Source organism: Pipistrellus hanaki (assembly GCF_964339955.1).
Source record: "Pipistrellus hanaki genome assembly, chromosome: 5".
NCBI classification, from domain to species: domain Eukaryota; kingdom Metazoa; phylum Chordata; class Mammalia; order Chiroptera; family Vespertilionidae; genus Pipistrellus; species Pipistrellus hanaki.
This window is the reverse complement of record NC_140507.1, coordinates 88631320-88651586: the sequence shown is the minus strand read 5'-3', so window position 1 is coordinate 88651586 and position 20267 is coordinate 88631320. Positions and strand designations below refer to the sequence as shown.

The window sequence follows — 20267 nt, the reverse complement described above, 5'->3', positions numbered from 1 at the left end:
CCTCAAGATCTGAATAATATATCATTTGCCTCTCAGAATTAAGGTCGAAGCTCTGAGATGGCAGGACAGGAGCTTTCTAAGCCTAATCATTAATCATGCCTGAGACTGCCTCACGCACCACTCCCTAATTCCCCGTCTTTCCCCTTCTTTGACATCAATGTATTTTATAGTACTCGTCTTGTATTTTAGCTTTTAACAGCATTCTGGGAAATCTAATAATTCATGCATTATGTCAACGGGCTACTTTTCCCCTGGCTTTTTCAAATCCCTTTGTGGGATCACAAAGCTTGTTTGGTGCCTAGCTTTTTTTGGTTGCACTGTCATAAAATCAACATTGCTGATTTTTTACTCACCCCCACAATATCAGAGACATGACTTAAAGCATTTTACAGTCTTTAGAATTGAATGCCCTCTTTCCCTGAGCTTTCCTCTTCCTGTTCTGTGGCACACAGGAAAGGTTTCTATTGTCCTTACTTTTGACTATGCTTATTTTTTATGGAGATACTGCATGGGGGATAAACTGGCAGCTTTGAAGACTAAATTGTTACTGGGTTAAAAAATTTTTTTTGAGAGCCCAGAGTAATATGAAATTTGGAGATAGCCAGACCAAGTTTGAGAGTGACTTAACGGTCTCAACAGCTGTCTAACTAGGATACACATCTTAAAGTGTTTGTCCATAAGGACTGGGCAAAGAAGTAAGGTTTCTGTGAGTAAAAGATGGTCTTGGGTATTTTAAACTTAAGCAGTGTTGTGCTACATTATTAGGAAGTCCTGTGTAGATGAAGAAAGCTTGACATGGGGCTGCTTGTTCTCCTGGCCTAACCTGGGAGCCAGCAGGACAGCTGCAGCAGCAGTTAAGCACAGCACAGTGTGAGGAAGAAAAGGAAGGTCAGTGATGTAGTTTACTCAGAATCAGTCCCCTGTTAGCAGCAGTTTACTTATGTAAGCAAAGTATTCCTTCTATTTTTATTTAATGTAAATTTTTATTTAATGTAAAGCTAACACAAAATTAAGGCCCAGAGGGCATGTGTAGTCCAGTAGAAGGTCTCCAGTGCCTCTTGGAGATGATCTTCATGGAGGGTCTATGGAGCAAAGCTTACTTTCAGTATTCCTGCTGTGACCACAAAGTCAGAAAGAAGAATGGGCTCAATCAGTTTCTAACTTGTCTATAAATCAAGTAATCACTGTGTAGAATAATTATTTTGCCATATATTAGAGAAACAGGCTATAAATATAAACGACCTATATATGTGCCTATATCAGTGGTCAGCAAACTGCAACTCTTGGACCCTTGAGTGTGGCTCTTCCACAAAATACCAAGGCCTGGGCAAGTATTTTTAAAAAATATATATATTTTATTGATTTTTATTTTTTTACGGAGAGGACGGGAGAGAGAGAGAGAGCCAGAAACATTGATGAGAGAGAAATATCGATCAGCTGCTTCCTGCACACCTCCCACTGGGGATGTGCCCGCAACCAGTGTACGTGCCCTTGACCGGAATTGAACCTGGGACCCCTCAGTCTGCAGGCCGATGCTCTATCCACTGGGCCAAACTGGTTTTGGCTGGGCGAGTCTATTTTGAAGAAGTGGCATTAGAAGTTTAAGTTTAAAAAATTTGGCTCTCAAAAGAAATTTTAATCGTTGTACTGTTAATATTTGGCTCTGTTGACTAATGAGTTTGCCGACCACTGGCCTGTATATATTTAAGCCTTTCAAATTCAAATATGTATTCTATGTACCCTTTCATTAGAGTATATACCTAATTATGAGGTGGATATATTTGATAACATGCCCTGGTCTCCTTCTCCTCTTTATAGGCCTTTTTACATATGAATTCTCTTCAATGACGTGGACTGCTGTACCTTTTTTTTTTTTTTGTCCATTTCACACTTGAGCAGTAAATGAAAACAAATACTCTGTTTCAAAAATGCATTCAGAAGTGTTAAATCAAAGTAGCTGCAAGGATTGCCTAAATTTGTGTTCATCTCTTTAACCTCCTGGTACCTTTTATTCTTGAGGCAATATTTTTTTTTTGTCGTTTTTTTAAAAAAATTTTCTCCTTTTTTGAGACAGTATTTTTAATAATTCACCTAAATGTTGGTAAAAAATGATTTCTTGGAGCATTTTAAAGTAAAGGTAGGTGCTAACATTTGGTGGTATTAAGCTTTTCGGAGTCATAGCTTTTTCCTGCAGATATTTTGATATTTAAGCTGCAATAGAACTTGTCTTAGCAGTCTCCTCTTAGGATTACATCCATGTTCAACAGTGGGGCAGGGAGCAACAGTAATTTTCATTAATACCTTCGAATTCCATTTTTGTGACACTGTTGCTACAGCCATTTTATGAACTCTGCCTTCAGTTCTGTGATCTACACTGGTTGATTGATTCTTTCATTTATTTCATTGAATATTGCCAGATTGATAGTTAACAAATTTTGTCTTCAAAGTTTTGTTGATAGTAGAATTGACAGGTCTTGCTTTATTTAGTATTTAGAGTAAAAGATCAGTAGTCTTACAGGCTTTATTATCTTCCTATAGGGAAGTATAAATTAGCTTCTGTTGCAGAGCCTGTGAGAAGCTCTGCAGCAGTTGCTAATTGATGATCCTTGGGAACAGCACTGCCCATGCTAGAGTCATAGTGATTGCCTCACTTATGACTAAACTGAGAGGAGGGAGGGTTAGTTTAATGTAATTGGCCGGAGGGGCGGGGGTGGGGGGGGGCTTTTTAAGCAAGGAATTGAAGGTTGGATGTGTTTCATCACTAGAATGTTAAGTGTGAAAAGTCCTAATTTCTAAACCTGGCTTTTGTTAAAATGGTTATGACCATGAGAAAAGTTTGGCTGGGACTTGCTTGGTTTCTAGGTTGCAACGGTATCTTTTTGATACATATCTTTATGGGCACAGATTAGAAACTGTCCAAATGCAACATTATTTGACTTTTGACAACAGTTACAGTTGTCCTTGAGTTAGATAATTTGATTCTTTTGTTTATTTTTAAGGTTATTAGGCAGTAGTCATAGTCATAGCTCATAGCAAATAAACTTGAGCTCTCTGTTCATTGGCTTGACACTACTTGGCATTTTCATTTACGTGGAGACAAGGGCTGTTGGTCCTCAAATGGCTGCTGCTATTGAAAAAAAAAATGGCTTAACATGGCTTCAGGAATGGCCACAACTTTTTTGGAATTGCTTTACTTTTATACGGATGAAATAAAGACAATTTGTATGACTGTCCATTGTCTGTGGTCATTTTTCAGTTTGCCCCTCAGGAGTATATACTCCACAACGTTGAATTTACTAGTTGCTCCTGTTTCCTTTCTTCATCTCCGCACTGATTCTCCTTTCTGTTTTGTGTAAAATCCTGGTTTGGTCAACATGTCAGGAAAGGACAAGGAAGGCAAGGCTGTAGACAACCTTTGAACACTTGGCTTTCTTGATGTCAATGCCATGCAAATATATTACTAATAAATATGCCTTTCAAATTGTTCGTTAAAAAAATAATTTTATTTTACATTTAAGTATCTCCTTGGAATATTTTAAAATCCAATAATTATTTTAATGTTTTTTTGAGCAAAGGAGGTAGAATAGGCAGGACTTGTTGTGGCCATTAGGAGGGTTATTTTTACTATTGTAGTTCTAAACCAATCTTGAAAGCAGTTGGAGAAGGCTTTACCAATATAAAAATAATACTTTAAAAAATAGCCTGTTTAGAGATTTTCTCCAAATTAACCTTTTAAATTTCTGTGTGCCATCTTCAAGTTCAGCAGCCATTTTAATGATTGACTTGATGGATTTTAACATCTGGTCATGGTGGTCATGAATTGGCATTCCAAACCTTTAGGAAAATCTGCAGAACCTTTTGAAGTACTTTGTTTCCCCCCTTTTGTGTAGATTAGAAGCAAGTGAGTCTGTTTAATTGTATAGTTACAAACTGAGTTCCTGGGTCTTTTGTTGGTTTTATTTCAAAGAGGAAGAGGGAGAGAGATAGTAACATCAATGAGTAGAGAGAATCATTGATCAGCTACCTCCTGCATACCCCACATTGGGGATTGAGCCTGCAGCCTGGAAATAGGAATTGAATTGTGACCTCCTGGTTCCATAGGGCATGCTCAACCACGGAGCCTTGCCGGCCAGGCCAGACTGAGATCTAAATTTTCATTTAATCTGTATCCTTTATTGAGGAAGTTGAGAAAGCAGCAAGAATAAAGCCTGTCTTAATTGACTGAGGAGAATCCAGGTGCTGTTCTGATTTTGTGATGAATATTCAAACATCCTACCCTGTTTCCCCGAAAATGAGACAGTGTCTTATATTAATTTTTTTCTCCCAAAGTTGCGTTAGGTCTTATTTTCGGAGGATGTCTTATTTTCGGGGAAACACGGTACTTCTGACAGTTGTGGGGCTCCTGCTTTGTGCAGGACCAGTTACAGAATTGGTGGGATATAGAGCAAAATGAAAATGCAGGTCCCCCTTGTTTAAAAATTAGGAATTTCAAGACAATGACAATATTAAACCAAGCACGTGGTTCTTCTGAGCCCTGGGGCTTCTGGACTATGCAGGTTGCTCACCATGTAGCATGCAACACCGTGTGTAAGCCTTTGAGCATATACATATCCTTGATATAGCATTTGAGCTCAGTCTACTGGCATTGCAATTTGTGTGCTGTTTATTGCTTTCACCAGTAAGAGAGTATGTGTAAAACTTCTCCCTTACCCAGAAAGTGAATCACGCAGACTTATTTCCTATAGCTTTGGATTGCCTCTAGTCATGAATGCGAGGTCCAGATGTGGAAATTGATGTGGAAATCTGTTTGTGGTGGGAGGAACATCAAGGACATTGTTAATGAGTCTCACTTACCTTTACTGCACACCTGTAATGCCTAGTTCTGTGGTTTAGAGAATATGGAGTGTTTCTGGGCTTTCTTATAAGGCAGAGGCTCCATACAAGGTTGCTGATGATTGTTCTAAATTCCCATTGTTTTCTTGGCTTTTCTCCCTTGGTTTATGTGTCGTCTGGAAACTGATTTGTAGTTGGTGAGGTAACATACGTGGAGCTCTTAATGGACGCTGAAGGAAAGTCAAGGGTAAGTGTCTGAGAGAATTTCTTCTGTGGATTTACTACATGAAAAATGTAACTGTATGGTGGCGTGGAATCGAATGAAATCAGGAAGGCAGTGAGTGCTCATGTTATAGTAGCCATGTTTGATTTTGCCAAACATTTGAGTGGGGTGGGAGGGGATTTGCAAATGGGAGTCCTGCTTTTCCAAATGGCTGGCCAAAGAGCTTTTTGGTATTCTGTTTGGATGCCCAATTTTGATAACTGGGGACCAATCGTAGCATTGTCTCTTTGTTAACAGAGGAATTGGCTGTGGGCTGTGTGTGAATTATGCATGGAATTTTAGCGGTGGTATATTAATGTAAAACGTGTGTTCTTGTCTAGAAAATGTTACTCTTGGTTGTTTGCTGAATTTGAAAGTTGTGTGAACCAAAGATTCCGAAAAGATTGCCTTTTTGCCAGTAAATTGTAAAACAAATATTTAAAATCCGAACGTTTAAAATTGGCCTCGTTTAAAGAGAAAATAAACTATTTTCTGTTGTGCAATAGAATGGCTTAGAATAATCAAAAGGATGAGCTCAGTTTATGGAAGGGATGGATTTAGGAGGAGTATGGTAAGGAATTGATTGAGTACAGAGGGAAGCAGATCTAAAGTTTGTGTGATTTCTTGGAGAACCTGAATTTAGGTCTGCTTATTATAACTTCAGCAACTCTAGTGCAGTGCTGGTAACGTGCAGGAAAAGGAGATAATAAGGAGCCCAGCTTTTAATAAGGAATACTAGGCAAGACACTTCTGTCAGCTTCCTCTTAGAAGGGTTAATTAAAAACACCCACCACCTAACTTTGTTACATAAATCATTTTATAACTGTCATTGATATTTACTTTTTTTTTTCTTTCTTTTCTTTTCCCCTTTCCTTGCCCTTCTGATTGGTCTGTGGCTTCTTCCAAAGGGATGTGCGTAAGTATTGTCTAGTTACTTACTGGCATTTGAGCCTTCTACATTGCAGGACTGGTTTCACTGATTTCCTTTTGACTTTTCTTAGCGTTGTTGAATTCAAGATGGAAGAGAGCATGAAAAAAGCTGCCGAAGTTCTAAACAAGCATAGTCTGAGTGGAAGGCCACTGAAAGTCAAAGAAGTAAGCACTTAAAACACTGGATATCGTTTGTAATTGTTAAGTTGTCACACTATTAGTAGTTAGGAATAGATAAAAATAATCTTGGACTATGCTTTATGGAACAGGCCAACCTGTTGTTATTTTTCTTTAATGTATGTTTGTTGATTTCAGAGTGGAAGGGTAAGGGGGAGAGAGAGAGAGAAACATAAATGATGAGAATCATTCATCAACTGTCTCCTACACGCCCCCCACTGGAGATCGAGCCTGCAACTGCGGCATGTGTCCTTGACTGGAATGGAACCTGGGACCCTTTAGTCCACAGGCCCAAGCTCTATCCACTGAACCAAACCAGCTAGGGCCAACCTGTTTTTGTTTTTATTTCAGAGAGAAAGGGAGAGGGAGAGAGAGAAACATCAATGATGAGAGAGAATCATTGATTGGTTGCCTCCTGCATGCCCCCTACTGGGGAATGAGCCTGCAACCTGGGCATGTGCACCTGACCAGAATCAAATCTCAGACACTTCAGTATGCAGGCTGATGCTCTATCCACTGAGCCAAACCAGCTAGGGCCAACCTATGTTTTTAATGAAAAGGGTTAATCACACACTTCAGTAATCACTTCTGTAAGAACTTTGAATTAGTGGCTGAGTACATCCTGATTGCTGCCTTCTAGCATCTGTGATCTTAGACCAGTCTGCCTCGTGTTCTCAGAGGCATTCAAACTGAGCCTGTGGTTTTCTATTGTTTTTAAAGGATTCTATACCTGTAGTTTTACCCAGTTTGACCCCCTATACTTGGCCCTCCTTTTTTCTTTTCTAAATTGAGTTTGTCCTGACTCAAATCCTCTTTCATATCTAATCCAAATCAGATACCTTCTCTACCTTTAGGAATAGGGTTTGGGTTTGTTTTTTAATTTTTATTAATCCCTCCTTGACTTTCTTTCAATCTTGACTTGAGGATATGTTTTATTGATTTTTACTTAGAGGAGGAGAGCGTGAGAGAGAGAGAGACAGACAGACAGACAGACAGGGAAGAAACATTGATGTGAGAGAGAAACACTGGTGGCCTCACATGCTCTCCAACTGGAGAATGACCCTCCACCTTGTGGTGTACAGGATGATGCGCCAACCCACTGGCCAGGGCCCTCCTTGACTTTTTTTAAATCTGTTTTTCTTGGAGGAAGATCGGTATATTCAGAGCTCAGGGAGAAAATGTGGTAGGGTTTAAGTTCTCTTGTGTCAGAAAAAGGCAGAGTTCAAGGATAGTGTCAATACCAGAGCTTTGAAGATCTGTTCAGACTTTACACAGGAGTCAGATGCCTGAATAATGTGAAGGATAGTGCTCTAGAGGGGTATTTTCAAGCTTTTGGAAAATTCACTTATGGGGTTAGGAATTACAAAATCCCATTGAATTAGTAAGAGTCAGCTATACCAAATATTGTGAAGATCTGGGAGTTCTAGATTATGTCAACTAATTGAGTCACCTTCCTCCCCCTTTATTTTATTTATTATTTTATTTTATTGTTTATTTAGTTCAGTTGAGAGCTAAATTTTATATCCTTTCTTTCTTCCTTGTTCCTTTGGCTGGGATTCTTCTGGCCTGGTGATTTCATTCATTTGAATTTCATGTTAAAATTTTTGAGAAATGCTTTCCAAACTACCTCTCAATTTCTGAAATTTTGGGGATATCGCTTACAGTGCGAGCATGCATTTAGTTGCTACTGGATCAGTTAAATGTAACACTTCTGTGCTCGTTTTAGGATCCTGATGGTGAACATGCCAGGAGAGCAATGCAAAAGGTGATGGCTACGACTGGTGGGATGGGTATGGGACCAGGTGGCCCAGGAATCATTAATATCCCACCCAGTATCCTAAATAATCCTAACATCCCAAATGAGATTATCCATGCATTACAGGCTGGAAGACTTGGAAGCACAGTATTTGTAGCAAATGTAAGTAAATGAAACAGTGTCTGAAGTAGAAAAAAAAATCAGAATTTTATGAAACAATCTTATCAATGTATTATAAAAGTAGGTTTGATGTTTGGGAAGAAAAACTTACGAGAGGGTTATGTTATATTCTTGACCTATTTTTAAAAATCAGCCTTGGGATTGGGCTTTGTTCCCTAATGACCACCGCAGACAAGTTACAGGTTTGACTGTGGTCCCCTGGGGGTGGTGGATACTGGTGTTTATTACAAAAGTGGTGGCTGTGTCTGCATTCTTGGTGGGTTTATTTAGGTGCAGGGTGAAAAAGTTTCTGAGCAGACATTATGTACTGACACATTCCCTCTTGTGTCTGGGGTAAATGTTAATGCCTTTGTTATTTGCAAAGGGAAATGTTTTTTATAAAAGAAATGGGTGGGGGAGGGTGATGACACATTCTGGGGAGGGTTTTTTTTTTTTTTTTTTAAAGTTTAAATAAAAGCATTACTTTGAAAAGTATGATGATTTAAGCTGTTCTTTAGAGAAGAAACAGTAAATGGCAGTTAAGGCCAGGTGTTATAATCCTATTTGGGAAATTTTACTGCAGTCCATAAGTTTTTGTGACATTTTTCTGAAGCTTGTCTCTAATCAAAGTATGTTGCATGCATTGTAATACAAATGATGATTTTCTTAAGATGTCTACATTGAGATTTTTCTTCCCCCTTCCTGATTAGCTGGATTATAAAGTTGGCTGGAAGAAACTGAAGGAAGTTTTTAGTATGGCTGGTGTGGTGGTCCGGGCAGACATTCTTGAGGATAAAGATGGAAAAAGTCGTGGAATAGGCACTGTTACTTTTGAACAGTCCATTGAAGCTGTGCAAGCTATATGTATCCTTTTATTGGATTTCACCTCTTGGGGAACAGCTTGTCTAAATGTTATGTTAGTAATATAGGCTTGTGGGGGAAAGTGGTTAACTTTGCATATTTCTGTTTCCTGAGTGACTAGAGGGAATGTATTTTTGTGGAATTGGAGAAGTTCTCCATAATGGAATTGACCTAATCCTGTGTAGATAAAAGGGCTGGTTAGAAAGTAGGCACATTCCCATAAGTAGTCTTTTCCAATGCTTTCTTTTTAAAGGAGTCTGGTTTGAAATGGGAAGCCCAATGAATGTGCCACTGGAGGAAAATTCAGTTATTTCACATATAAGCCTTTGCAGGGCCCTATTTCCAGTGGATTGACATAATTCTGTTAGAAGCATTTCTCTTACCGTAGGCTGCTTTCCCTAGAGTTACATTTTTGTAGCCACAACGGAGACTCAAGGAACAGTCACTTAAATGTAGGCAAGACTGTCACTGAGTATTTTGCCCAGAAAACATGGTACTTCAAAAACATTAGGCTACCTGGCTCATTGGAGGCATATCGAAAACTGATGCAAGTGCTTAAGAGAATGGTTTGATGAGCAGTGTAAAGTTGTATGAATGAAGCTCTGCACCTGATTTGCAAGCTGAGACTTACTTATTTCCCCCTGGAATGAGCTTTGTTGTTCCTTTTATGCTGACTTGAGAAACAAATACACTTACTTGAAAATGTATAAGGAATCAAAATCTTCATTACTAGAGGGATTGGTAGCATTTGAATTGTTTTCTCGTCTATTTCTTTCCTGTTGTGCACATTTTTAAAATTGTAAGAAGTTGCCTTAATTTTAACATCAGCTATGTTTAATGGACAACTGCTATTTGATAGACCAATGCACGTGAAAATGGTAAGTTAATAGGATTTCTCCAAAATGCACACACAGTGTGCCACAAGAATTTTTAAAACGTGCAATACCTATTTATTTATACTCAATTTATTGGGGTGATATCCTATATAATAAAAGCCTAATATGCAAATTGACCAAACAGCAGAATGACCAGTCACTGTGACACACACTGACCACTAGGGGGGCAGATGCTCAATGCAGGAACTGCCCCCTGGTGGTCAGTGCTTTCCCACAGTGCTGCTCAGCCAAAAGCCAGGCTCATGGCTAGTGAGTGCAACGGTGGTGGCAGGAGCCTCTACCACCTCCACTGCAGGCAGACATCCCCCTGAGGGGTACCAGATTGCAAGAGTGCGCAGGTCAGGCTAAGGGCCCCCCCTCATCCTCTCTCCAGTGCACGAATGCACTGGGCCTCTGGTTTGTTTATAAAATTATATGTTTCAGGTGTACAATTCTAGAATACATCTAAAACCTGACTATATAGTCAGGGGCACTGAACTCTATTTATTTTTTAATTTACCTTTATTGTTGAAAGTATTACAGATTTTGTTTCCCCATTGACCCCCTTCCACACTATTTTGTCTGTGTCCATGGGTTATGCATATATGCATATAAGTTCTTTGGTTAATCTCTTCCTGCTCTCCCCCACCCCCTTTCAACAAACCTCTTCCTTTAGATTGTCAAATAAAAAAAAAAAATGACATCAGCCAACACGACAGTAGTTGTTTTGTGTGAATGAATAAAAAATGTACCTTTTTTTTTGTCAGATTGGCGAAAAATACATTTTTTGGCATGCCGCAGAATTTTGGTAATTGTGTGCCATGAAGTGAAAAAGGTTGAAAATCTGGTATAAATTAAAATAGTGAGCACATTTATGACAGAAATAATCTTTGTTCATGCAGCTCTCATCCTATCATATCCTGTATAATAAAAGCCCAGTGACCTAATGACCAGTCATTATGACGTGCACTGACCACCAGGGGGCAGACGGTCAACGCAGGAGCTGTCCTCTGGTGATCAGTGCACTCCCACAGTGGGAGTGCCACTCTGCTGACAGGGATGAGCTGTGCTCCCACAGTGGGTCATCCCTGCAGGCCACGCCCACCACCAGTGCACGCACTGGGCCTCTAGTTTCAGATATATTGTTCTTTGCATAGTTGGCTGATTGATAGGGTCAGGTCAGTTGAATATCCTGCTTGAGCAAGTGATGAATTTTAAGGAATGATTACATACCCTGGGGTTTCCAGTTTTCAGTATGTGTTAGTATTATATCTGTTGTGAACTTAATTAAGTCTTGGGTTCAGACAGCCTTTAAAGTTCTGTTGAAGTGCTTCAACATAGCCTTGGTATGGCTGTGCCAAAGACAATGGTTAATACAAGCATGATTAGAACGTGGTGAGGGCAAGGTAGTTAGCACTTACATTCAGGAAGAACATAAAAGAAACTATAGGAGTTGTGGGTTTTTTAAATTTTTTTATTTTATTGATTTTTTACAGAGAGGAAGAGAGAGGGATAGAGAGTTAGAAACATTGATGAGAGAGAATCATTGATCAGCTGCCTCTTGCACGCCCCCTACTGGGGATGTGCCCGCAACCAAGGTACATGTCCTTGATAGGAATCGAACCCGGGACCCCACAGTCTGCAGGCCAACACTCTATCCACTAAGCCAAACCGGTTATGGCAGGAGTTATTTTTTTTTTTTTTTAATCAGCTTTTAAAAAATAGATAATTGCTAAGGGGGACATCTGTAAGACTCAACAATAAAGATTTTTTAAAAATTTCTATATAAGCCAAAAAAAATAATTGGTTCATGTGTTTTCAAAAGCATGAAAAGGATAATGTAAGTCTTGCTTTTGCTTCATGTCCAGGTCTTATCCATCCCCACAGTATACACCTGAGGGTATATTTTAATCCTTTTCTCTTAGCAAGAAATACTCTTTTTTTTTTTTTTTTTTTTTTTTGAAAGATTATTTTGGAATTTAAATTTTTATTTATTTATTTTTAAATATATATATTTTATTGATTTTTCACAGAGAGGAAGGGAGAGGAATAGAGAATTAGAAACATCAATGAGAGAGAATCATCTATCAGCTGCCTCTTGCACACCCCCTACTGGGAATGTGCCCACAACCAAGGTACATGCCCTTGATCGGAATCGAACCCGGGACCTTTCAGTCCGCAGGCGGACGCTCTATCCACTGAGCCAAACCGGTTTCAGCTTTTTATTTATTTATTTTAGAGGGCGAGTATGGGAGAAAGATTTATTTCACTTTTTATACATTTATTGGTTGATTTTTAATTTTTTTTTTTATTGATTTAGAAAGGAAGTGAGAGGGAAAGAGATAGAAGCATCAAGGATAAGAATCATTGATTGGCTGTCTCCTACACGCCGTCCAGGCCATTGGTTGATTCTTGTACGTGCCCTGATTGGGGATCAACCTCCAACCTTGAGGTATTTAGACGATGCTCTAATCAACTGATCTACTCAGCCAGGGCTTCATGGTATTCTATAGTGAGGGTGTCTCATAATTTATTAAACTAGTCGTCTGTCGATGGGTGTTGTTTCTGTCTCTTGCTCTTGCCAACGGCCTTCTAGGAATAATGAGATTTATTTACATTCTCTTTCAGGATGAGAGGGCCTTACCAAAGGGAGATTTTTTCCCTCCTGAGCGTCCACAACAACTTCCCCGTAAGTGTCTCATTTATTATCGTTGAGATTTTGAATTTGATTTATATTAACCAGAAAACTAAAATTACTCTTGAATTTGTGCCATGTTATCCTGTAGTACTTTGATCATTCTTGAAGAAAATATTCTAAAAGGTGTTTTTGTTTCCTATAGAATTTTTCAGGGTGAAAAATGACCAGAGATTCAAACTTAGCTAAGATTTTTAGGATTGTTTTGTGGTGAGACCGACTAGCTGTCCAAGATATAAAGAATATATTTGGGCATTTTGAAGAGTGTCTGGGTGAGGAGGGAGGAAGAAGCCAAAATCACAAAGGGAATTTTTCCTTTTAAAAAAAAATTGATTTCAGAGAGGAAGGGAAAGGGATATAGAAACATCAATGATGATCGAGCATGTGTCCTGACCAGGAATCAAATTGTGACCTGGTTCATAGGTTGACGTTCAACCACTAAGTCACGCAGGCCTGACGCAAAAGGAATTTTTAAAGCTAGCCTGCACTTGGGTCCAGAAGAGATTGGTTATCACCATATGACCTAGCAGTTCCACCCCTAGGTACATTCTCGGAGAACTAAAAAACAGTCCTTACAAAAATTCATATATGGATGTTCATACATAGCAGCATAATTTTAGCTTATGAGTGGGTAAGTACGATGGTAAATCCATGCAATGGAACATTACTCAGCCATAAAAAGGAACAAAATACTACTACATGTTGTAGCATGGCTGAGATTTCTACCAACACACTAACCTGCATCTGCACTGCTGATTCCCTAACCTCCATGCTACAGTAAGCCCTCACTCCCACTGCTGTCTGTGCCAAGGCTCAGCTTACCCCTGAGGGCTTGCCAGATGAAGTGCCGGATGATTCCATCAATAGGAAACATCCAGAACAGGTGAATCTGTAGGCAGAAAGTAGATTAGTGGTTGCCAGGGGCTGGGAGAGTGACTGTGAATGGGGATAGGATTTCTTTTTGGGGTGATGAAAATATACTGATTTATATAGTGGTAATTACATAACTGTATTTGTTGAAAAGAACTGAGTTTTACACTCTAAATTGAGTGTTATGCTATGTGAAGTGCGTCAATCAAAATTTTTATATAGGGTTATTTGCAATATCCATGTTAAAATTTGTGCTGCAACTGGGAAGGCTAGTTGATAGGTCACTGCATAGATGGAAATGGCACACATTAGTGAGTCCGGCACTTCATCTGGCAAGCCTACCAGGGGTAAGCTGAGCCTTGGCACAGATAGCAGTGGGAGTGAGGGCCTGTTGTAGCATGGGGGTGGGGAATCAGCAATGCAGACCCAGGCTAGTGTGTTGGTGGAAAACTGGGAAGGATGGAGTGGGAGAGGGTGGGAACTGCTAATGCTTTGCTAGGAAGGACTTCCTACCAGATAAGGCAATTGGGGTGGGGCTGTTTGAGTACATTCTAGAGCTGTGATTTAAGTTTGAGGTCCAGCCCTCAGAGATTAGAATGCTGACTCTTCAATGCTTTTGTAGTTCAGAGTTACAGAAACATAATAGAGGCACATATTGAGGAGACGCCAATGGCTTCAAGAATAGGAATTGGCTAATCTATTGAAAGTTAATATTTATTGAAGGACCACATTTTTTTTTTGTCATAATCAATGTGATCATTTGCAGTGGTCATCCAGAGCCAAGGGGGTGGCTCTTGTTGACTTTCTGCAGGGTGAGGGGAGTGGTGCTGAATGGCAACTTTGGCAGGCAGGCACTGGGCCCCAGGGAGCCCATTATCCATGGTTTTTTGGTCTCTGAGCACATTTCAGAGGGTTGACTTAAAAAAGTCTTCAGTGATTGGGGAATAAGTAACCTTGGTGATTTCCTGCTACTGTTTCTATGTAATTTAAAAACAGGGATGTTAATCATAATAAATACTTGGGAGCTCTGTTAGTTTTTTTGGGGGGGAAGGTGATATTGGTTAATAAAATTATAGGTTTCAGGTGTACAGTTCAATATATTCAATCATCATCTGTATATATTGTATTGTGTGTTCAACACCCCTGGCAAGTCTCTTTTCATTGCCATTTATCCCCCCATGCCCTCTTTTATCTCCTCCATCCCCCTTTCTAATGAACCTTTTTCCATTCAAAAAACAGTTGCCTGTTCTTGGTATAAGCCTCAGACCATGATCAACTAGAGCACTGCAAGTCTTGACACTATCTCAGGTCTTGTTGACTAACTTTAAATTTTTTTATTTTACCTATTAAATATTTTTGTTATTTATTTAAAAATATTTTTATTGATTTCAGAGAGGGAAAGGAGAGAGAGAAACATCAATGATGAAAGGGAATCATTGATTGACTGCCTCCTGAACCCCCCTACTGGGGATTGAGCTTGCAACTTGGGCATGTGCGCTTGGCCAGAATTGAACCCAGGACCCTTCAGTCCTGAGGCCGTGGTGCTCTATCCATTAAGGCTAAGGTGTTTTTTTGTTTGTTTGTTTTTAAGAGAGGAAGGGGGAGTGAGAGAGAAAGAGGGAGAGAGAGAGAAACATTGATAGAAATATATATTGGCTGCCTGCTGCTGACCAGGAATCAAACCATTGGCCTTCTTGGGGTCTGGAACGATGCTGAACCAATGTGAGCAACACCAGCCAGGCTATTTTTACTGATTTTGGAGAGAGAAATATCGATTGCTTCCCTTCTATATGTGCCCCGATAGGGGATTGAGCCTATAACCTAGGTATGTGACCTGACCTGGAGTCAAATCTGCAGTCTCTTGGTATACAGAATGACACTCCAACCAGATAAACCACCCAGTCAGGGCAAACCTTGTTTGGTCTTTTGAGACCAGTCTGTATTCTTGGGTCCCTGTTTGTGTAGCATGTGGAGTTGAGGGTGGGCTGGGTATCAATCTATGGGTTCGGAAGCTTTGTGGGTAGAGATCGGGAGGTGGAAGTGGGCATATTTGTCACACTTGCCACCTAGTGTCTTGAGTTGCCCCATTTTTCTTTTTTGTTCTCACCCTTCCCATTGCTTTTTTTTTTTTTTTTTTTTTTAAAGGAGTAGAAGGAGGGGGCGAGAGAGAAACATCAATGGGTTGCCTCCCATATGTGCCCTGATCAGGGTTGGGATCAAACCTGTGATCTTTAGGTGTTCGAGGAGACACTTTAGCCATTGAGCCACAATGGCCAGGGCTTGAGTTGCCTATTTAGGAAAACAAATCGGAGCTCATAATTTTTATTGTGTGAGCTGTTCATAGTTCTCTATAACTTTCAAGTGAACTGATTTTTATTTGCACCTTTTTACATATCACAAACCCTAATCTGTAAAAGGTTAGCCTTAAAAAGGAGAGCTCTCACGTGTACCACTGTTGAGTTAAGAATTAGAACCTGTGTTTGGCTGTAACTGTTTAGCTTAGTGAATAGAGCATCGGCCTGCAGACTGAAGGGTCCCAGGTTCGATTCTGGTCAAGGGCATGTGCCTTGGTTGCGGGCACATCCCCAGTGGGAGGTGTGCAGGAGGCAGCTGATTGATGTTTCTCTCTCATCGATGTTTTCTAACTCTCTATCCCTCTCCCTTCCTCTCTGTAAAAAACCAATAAAATATATTTAAGGGGAAAAAAAGAACCTGTGCTTGTTGTAGAGGTGAGTGGAAATGGAGCTTGATAGTTAGGACTTTTTGTTGTTGAGAGTCATGGTTTATCCTAAGTTAGTTGAATTTACATTTCTGATTTTCTCTTTTCCTTTCAGATGGACTTGGTGGTATAGGCATGGGGTTAGGACCAGGAGGGCAGCCTATCGATGCCAATCACCTAAATAAAGGCATCGGCATGGGAAATATAGGACCTGCAGGTGAGAATTACAGTGCCACCTTGATTGGGGAATTATGGGGAAGTGAAAAGTAACATAAATATATAATTAAAGTAATTATTGAGATAATTGGACATTGAGTATTTTAAAAGGAATAAAGATTTAATTGGAACAAAGTTCTTTCTTTCTTTCTTTCTTTCTTTCTTTCTTTCTTTCTTTCTTTCTTTTTAAAGCCTCACCCTAGGATATTTTTTCTGATATTTAGAGAGAGAGTAGAAGGGAGGGATAGGGAGAGAAGAACATTGATATGAGAGATATTGGCTGGTGCCTCCTATACATTCCCGAATTAGGGCCAGGAATCAAGCCTGCAACCATTTGCCCCACACACTGGCTCTAATCATTGATCAAACCAGTCAGTGCACCTGCTTTTTTGTATTTTTCCTGAATTGATTCCTTTTTCCCTCCTAAAGCCATCATACCTAGCATTTTATCCTTGCATAACCTTCTTAGCTGACTCAGTTAAGCTATTCAATAAAAGGAGGCAAACCAGAGAATTGTTCTTGCTCAAGGTCACACTATCAGTGACAGAGACTGTAGGTCTCCTGATCATGGGACCACAGCGATGCCACAATCTATTACTAGGTGTTGATAACGGTTTCTTGAGGTAGGGGCATGGGATGCCAAAAGGCCTGGGGGGCCTCATTACATGACAGCATAGTTGTAAGCCATAGGACATGTGATGCAGTTTTGTTTTTGTTCAAAGAAGATAAGAAATAGATAATGAATAAAGGTTTTGGCATATAACAAACTTTAAACTTAGCATTTTCGTTTCTGTGCAGTGAGCATTTATATATTAAATATTTTTATGACTTTAGGCTTAAGTCTTTATTTCTTGAAATCCTTTGAATTTCAAGATGGGTGCACCTCTACCTTGCTATTATCAGTTCTGTATATCCCTTACCTTTCAGTTTAAACTCTGGGGCTTAACTAAAGCCTGAGCCAACCCTTCAAAATGGCGCTACTAATCTGACCACCACACCTTCCTGCCTGACACCTAAGAGGAAAGGCAGCCTGTGTTGGGGGAAGGAAGCCTCAATGTTATTAGGAACTGCTTTTTACTTAGAGTAGGAGTGGGGCATGTCCATCCAGGACCGTATAAGGCCCTCGAAATCATTTAGTTTGGCCCTGCCAAGGCATTCGGGGTGAGTTAATTAAATGTTTGACCAAACATAGCAAGCTAATTTTTTAGTTGATACTTTTGTATGGCCCATGATTGATGTTATAATATCCAAATGGCTCTTGGCAGAAAAAAGTTCCCCACCCCTGGCTTATAGAATTTTACCTTTCAAAAAGATTTTTAAATATACTTCTCTCTAAAATAAGCTTTTAATGAATGTTACCTAGTCTATATCTTATAAGATTTCATGTTTAAAACTGTCTTGAGCATTTAATTAAATTATGAGAACCCTACATAAGTTTTTAGTCACATGGTGATTATTTTGTTAAAGGCTTAAACACTTTTTTGGGAATGTGATGGTTTGACAATTGAAATGGTCCTCCCACTTCCTTCCCTTTTCTTGACAATGAAAATATATTCATAATCAGTGCTATTTCTACATTTGCTGAATTAGAGTGTGTGTGTGTGTGTGTGTGTTGTTGTTGTTTTAAGTTCAAATGTTACTGCTTTGACATTTTAATTTGCATTGACTTTTTCTTTTTCAGGAATGGGAATGGAAGGCATAGGATTTGGAATAAATAAAATGGGAGGTAAGAAATTTAAAATGAAGTACGGATGTATGAATGCTTTTAGTTATGGTTTTCTCTCTTTTTTCCTATTTGTTTCTCTGAAGCCTACATGAAATTCTTACTTTGACTTCAAAAAAGTTTAAGTCTTGAAATTAACCTGTCAATTCTTTCAGTGGTGTCTTGGCTTTTGGTTCTGGGTTTCTTACTTACTGGCTTTATGTCTTTGAGAAAATCACTTCATCTCTCTGGGCCTCTCTTAGTGATTCATGGAAGGGGTGGATCAGATCTTTTGAGTGTGCTGATTTTTAAGCAAGAAGCACTAACATTTTTTTTTCTTCTAAAAGTTCATAAACTTGGTAAGCAAGTTCTTGGCAGAAGATAGAATATGCCCAAATGAAACTTGGGAAAACCGTTTTCTTTTCCTAATCAGTCTTATAAGGATAGTGCTGAAATGTGAATTCTCTTTTCAGGCATGGAGGGTCCCTTTGGTGGTGGTATGGAAAACATGGGTCGATTTGGATCTGGAATGAACATGGGCAGAATAAACGGTAAGACAAGTGTTGCCTTCCTGCTTGCCTCTTGCTTTTTGCTAGCTATTGGGTCTTGTGTGACCTTTAGGTAGTGGACCCATTTTTAATACACTATTCTCCCCTTCCACTTTTCTACCCAATCAAATGTCTTTGTATTGCCTTAAATATCAGTAAAACCATAAGTTTGTATTTTAGAAGCTAGTATTTATTCTCTTAGTCACTAAACTCTTGAGACGTCCCGTGTTCTGAATCTTCTCCAGTTCAATAAAAATTTAAAGCTATCCCTTTTCCTGCAACACTAGCAAGCATCAGGTAGATACCTGTGCTTATGTTTTGCACCCTTTATAAATGGTCTCTAAGTGTAAGGGATTAGTTTCTTCATCATTTTTTATAAAGTTCATGTCTACCCTAGAGTGCAGGACTGATGAGTTCTTGATCATTTGCCCTAATGATTCTTTTTTTTTTCTCCCTGATGATTCTTGAGTTGTAAGCAGAAGCATTAATTTAGTTTTTACATAATACAAATTTTTGTCTACTATCATTCAAATCTTACAGCCCTTCTGACCTCTTAATAGAACTATAATGATAATATTAAAATGACAGTGTGTTGTGTCATTTAGTTTTTGCAAGAACCACATGATGTGTAGGTACTGTTATCCCCATTTGAGCAGAAACTGAGGCCCAGAGTGACTTGCCGAGGGTCACATGGCTAGTAATGGTGGAATATGGACCCGGGCTTTCTGGCTCCAGAGTCTGGCTCTTTAATATGCTGCAGTCCTGCCTTTTAGAATTGTCCCTAGCACTTGCTTCAAGCAGCCTCCCTCACTAGGCAGGGCTGTTGAGTGTGCCCTAAGAAAACTGCACTCTTGTCTTTTTTAAATCCTTGGGGTGTTGGTAGACTCTGACCTCACCTTTGGGAACACTCCTTTCTTTATACATATAAAATTCCTTGGAATGGAAAGCCATTAAGGATCTAGAGTTAAATCTTTCTTTGCTGGTCTGTAGTAATGTATAACGGGGAGTTATAGAGAACAATCATACCTTACTAGGATAGATATCAGACGTCAACTGGAAAACTATGTTTCTGATGAGTAAAGTGTTCTTCATGAGGTACTTTGTTCTACATGATGGGGGAAAAGGATGTAGGAAGACCCTCACCATGAGTTAGGAATGAAGGGACAAAGGTCTGTGTTGCCAATGTGTTCTCAGCTTGCCTGTGATTTATGTGTGCATGCGATTTTTAATAAAAATAAAAGTTGGAGAAATTTGGCTTGATAAAGTATTTATTTAGAATAGATGAGTCATTAGAAAGGGGATTTGGGTTGTTACTCTTGAGTAGACTGAAATGATGTAGAAGTAGTTGGGAACAGTGGACGCTGTGCTGAGCCAGATGGACAAAGTCCTTGATGGCCTGGCAGCTAGAATGCCGCAGTTAGTTTTGATTAAAGGTTTAAAGTGCTGATTCCCGTGGAGAGTCACAGTGTTCTTAGGTTGTGTTCTTGGATGTTCTGAGGTATAGATACTTGAGTCCACCTCCATTCTCCATAGTATAGAGAGCAGACTTTCTTTTATTTGAAATGTGTTCTAATTTGGTGGAATCAACTCTAGATCCCTTGGGGTGCTGGATTCAAGGAAAGTTATAATCACTAGGAAAAAATAGAATATGTTTCCGATTTAAT

General features: G+C 39.4%; 1 protein-coding gene across 14 annotated transcripts in view; it reads left to right on the top strand.

Moving 5' to 3' along the window:
- The window catches only part of HNRNPM (heterogeneous nuclear ribonucleoprotein M), a 45653-nt gene that overhangs the window by 12820 nt on the left and 12566 nt on the right, over positions 1-20267 (top strand). For 4 of the 14 annotated variants that reach the window (XM_084884824.1, XM_084884814.1, XM_084884821.1 and 1 more), the window contains 8 exons: positions 6097-6190; positions 7929-8120; positions 8828-8981; positions 9807-9856; positions 12482-12542; positions 16253-16354; positions 18035-18079; positions 18529-18606. In XM_084884824.1, the coding sequence (XP_084740950.1) occupies positions 6113-6190; positions 7929-8120; positions 8828-8981; positions 9807-9856; positions 12482-12542; positions 16253-16354; positions 18035-18079; positions 18529-18606 (760 nt within the window). In that variant the 5' untranslated portion in view covers positions 6097-6112. Of the gene's footprint in view, positions 1-5027; positions 5081-6003; positions 6012-6096; positions 6191-7928; positions 8121-8827; positions 8982-9806; positions 9857-12481; positions 12543-16252; positions 16355-18034; positions 18080-18528; positions 18607-20267 lie in introns of those variants that run through there. The other 10 variants (XM_084884815.1, XM_084884826.1, XM_084884823.1 and 7 more) reach the window with 6 other exon arrangements.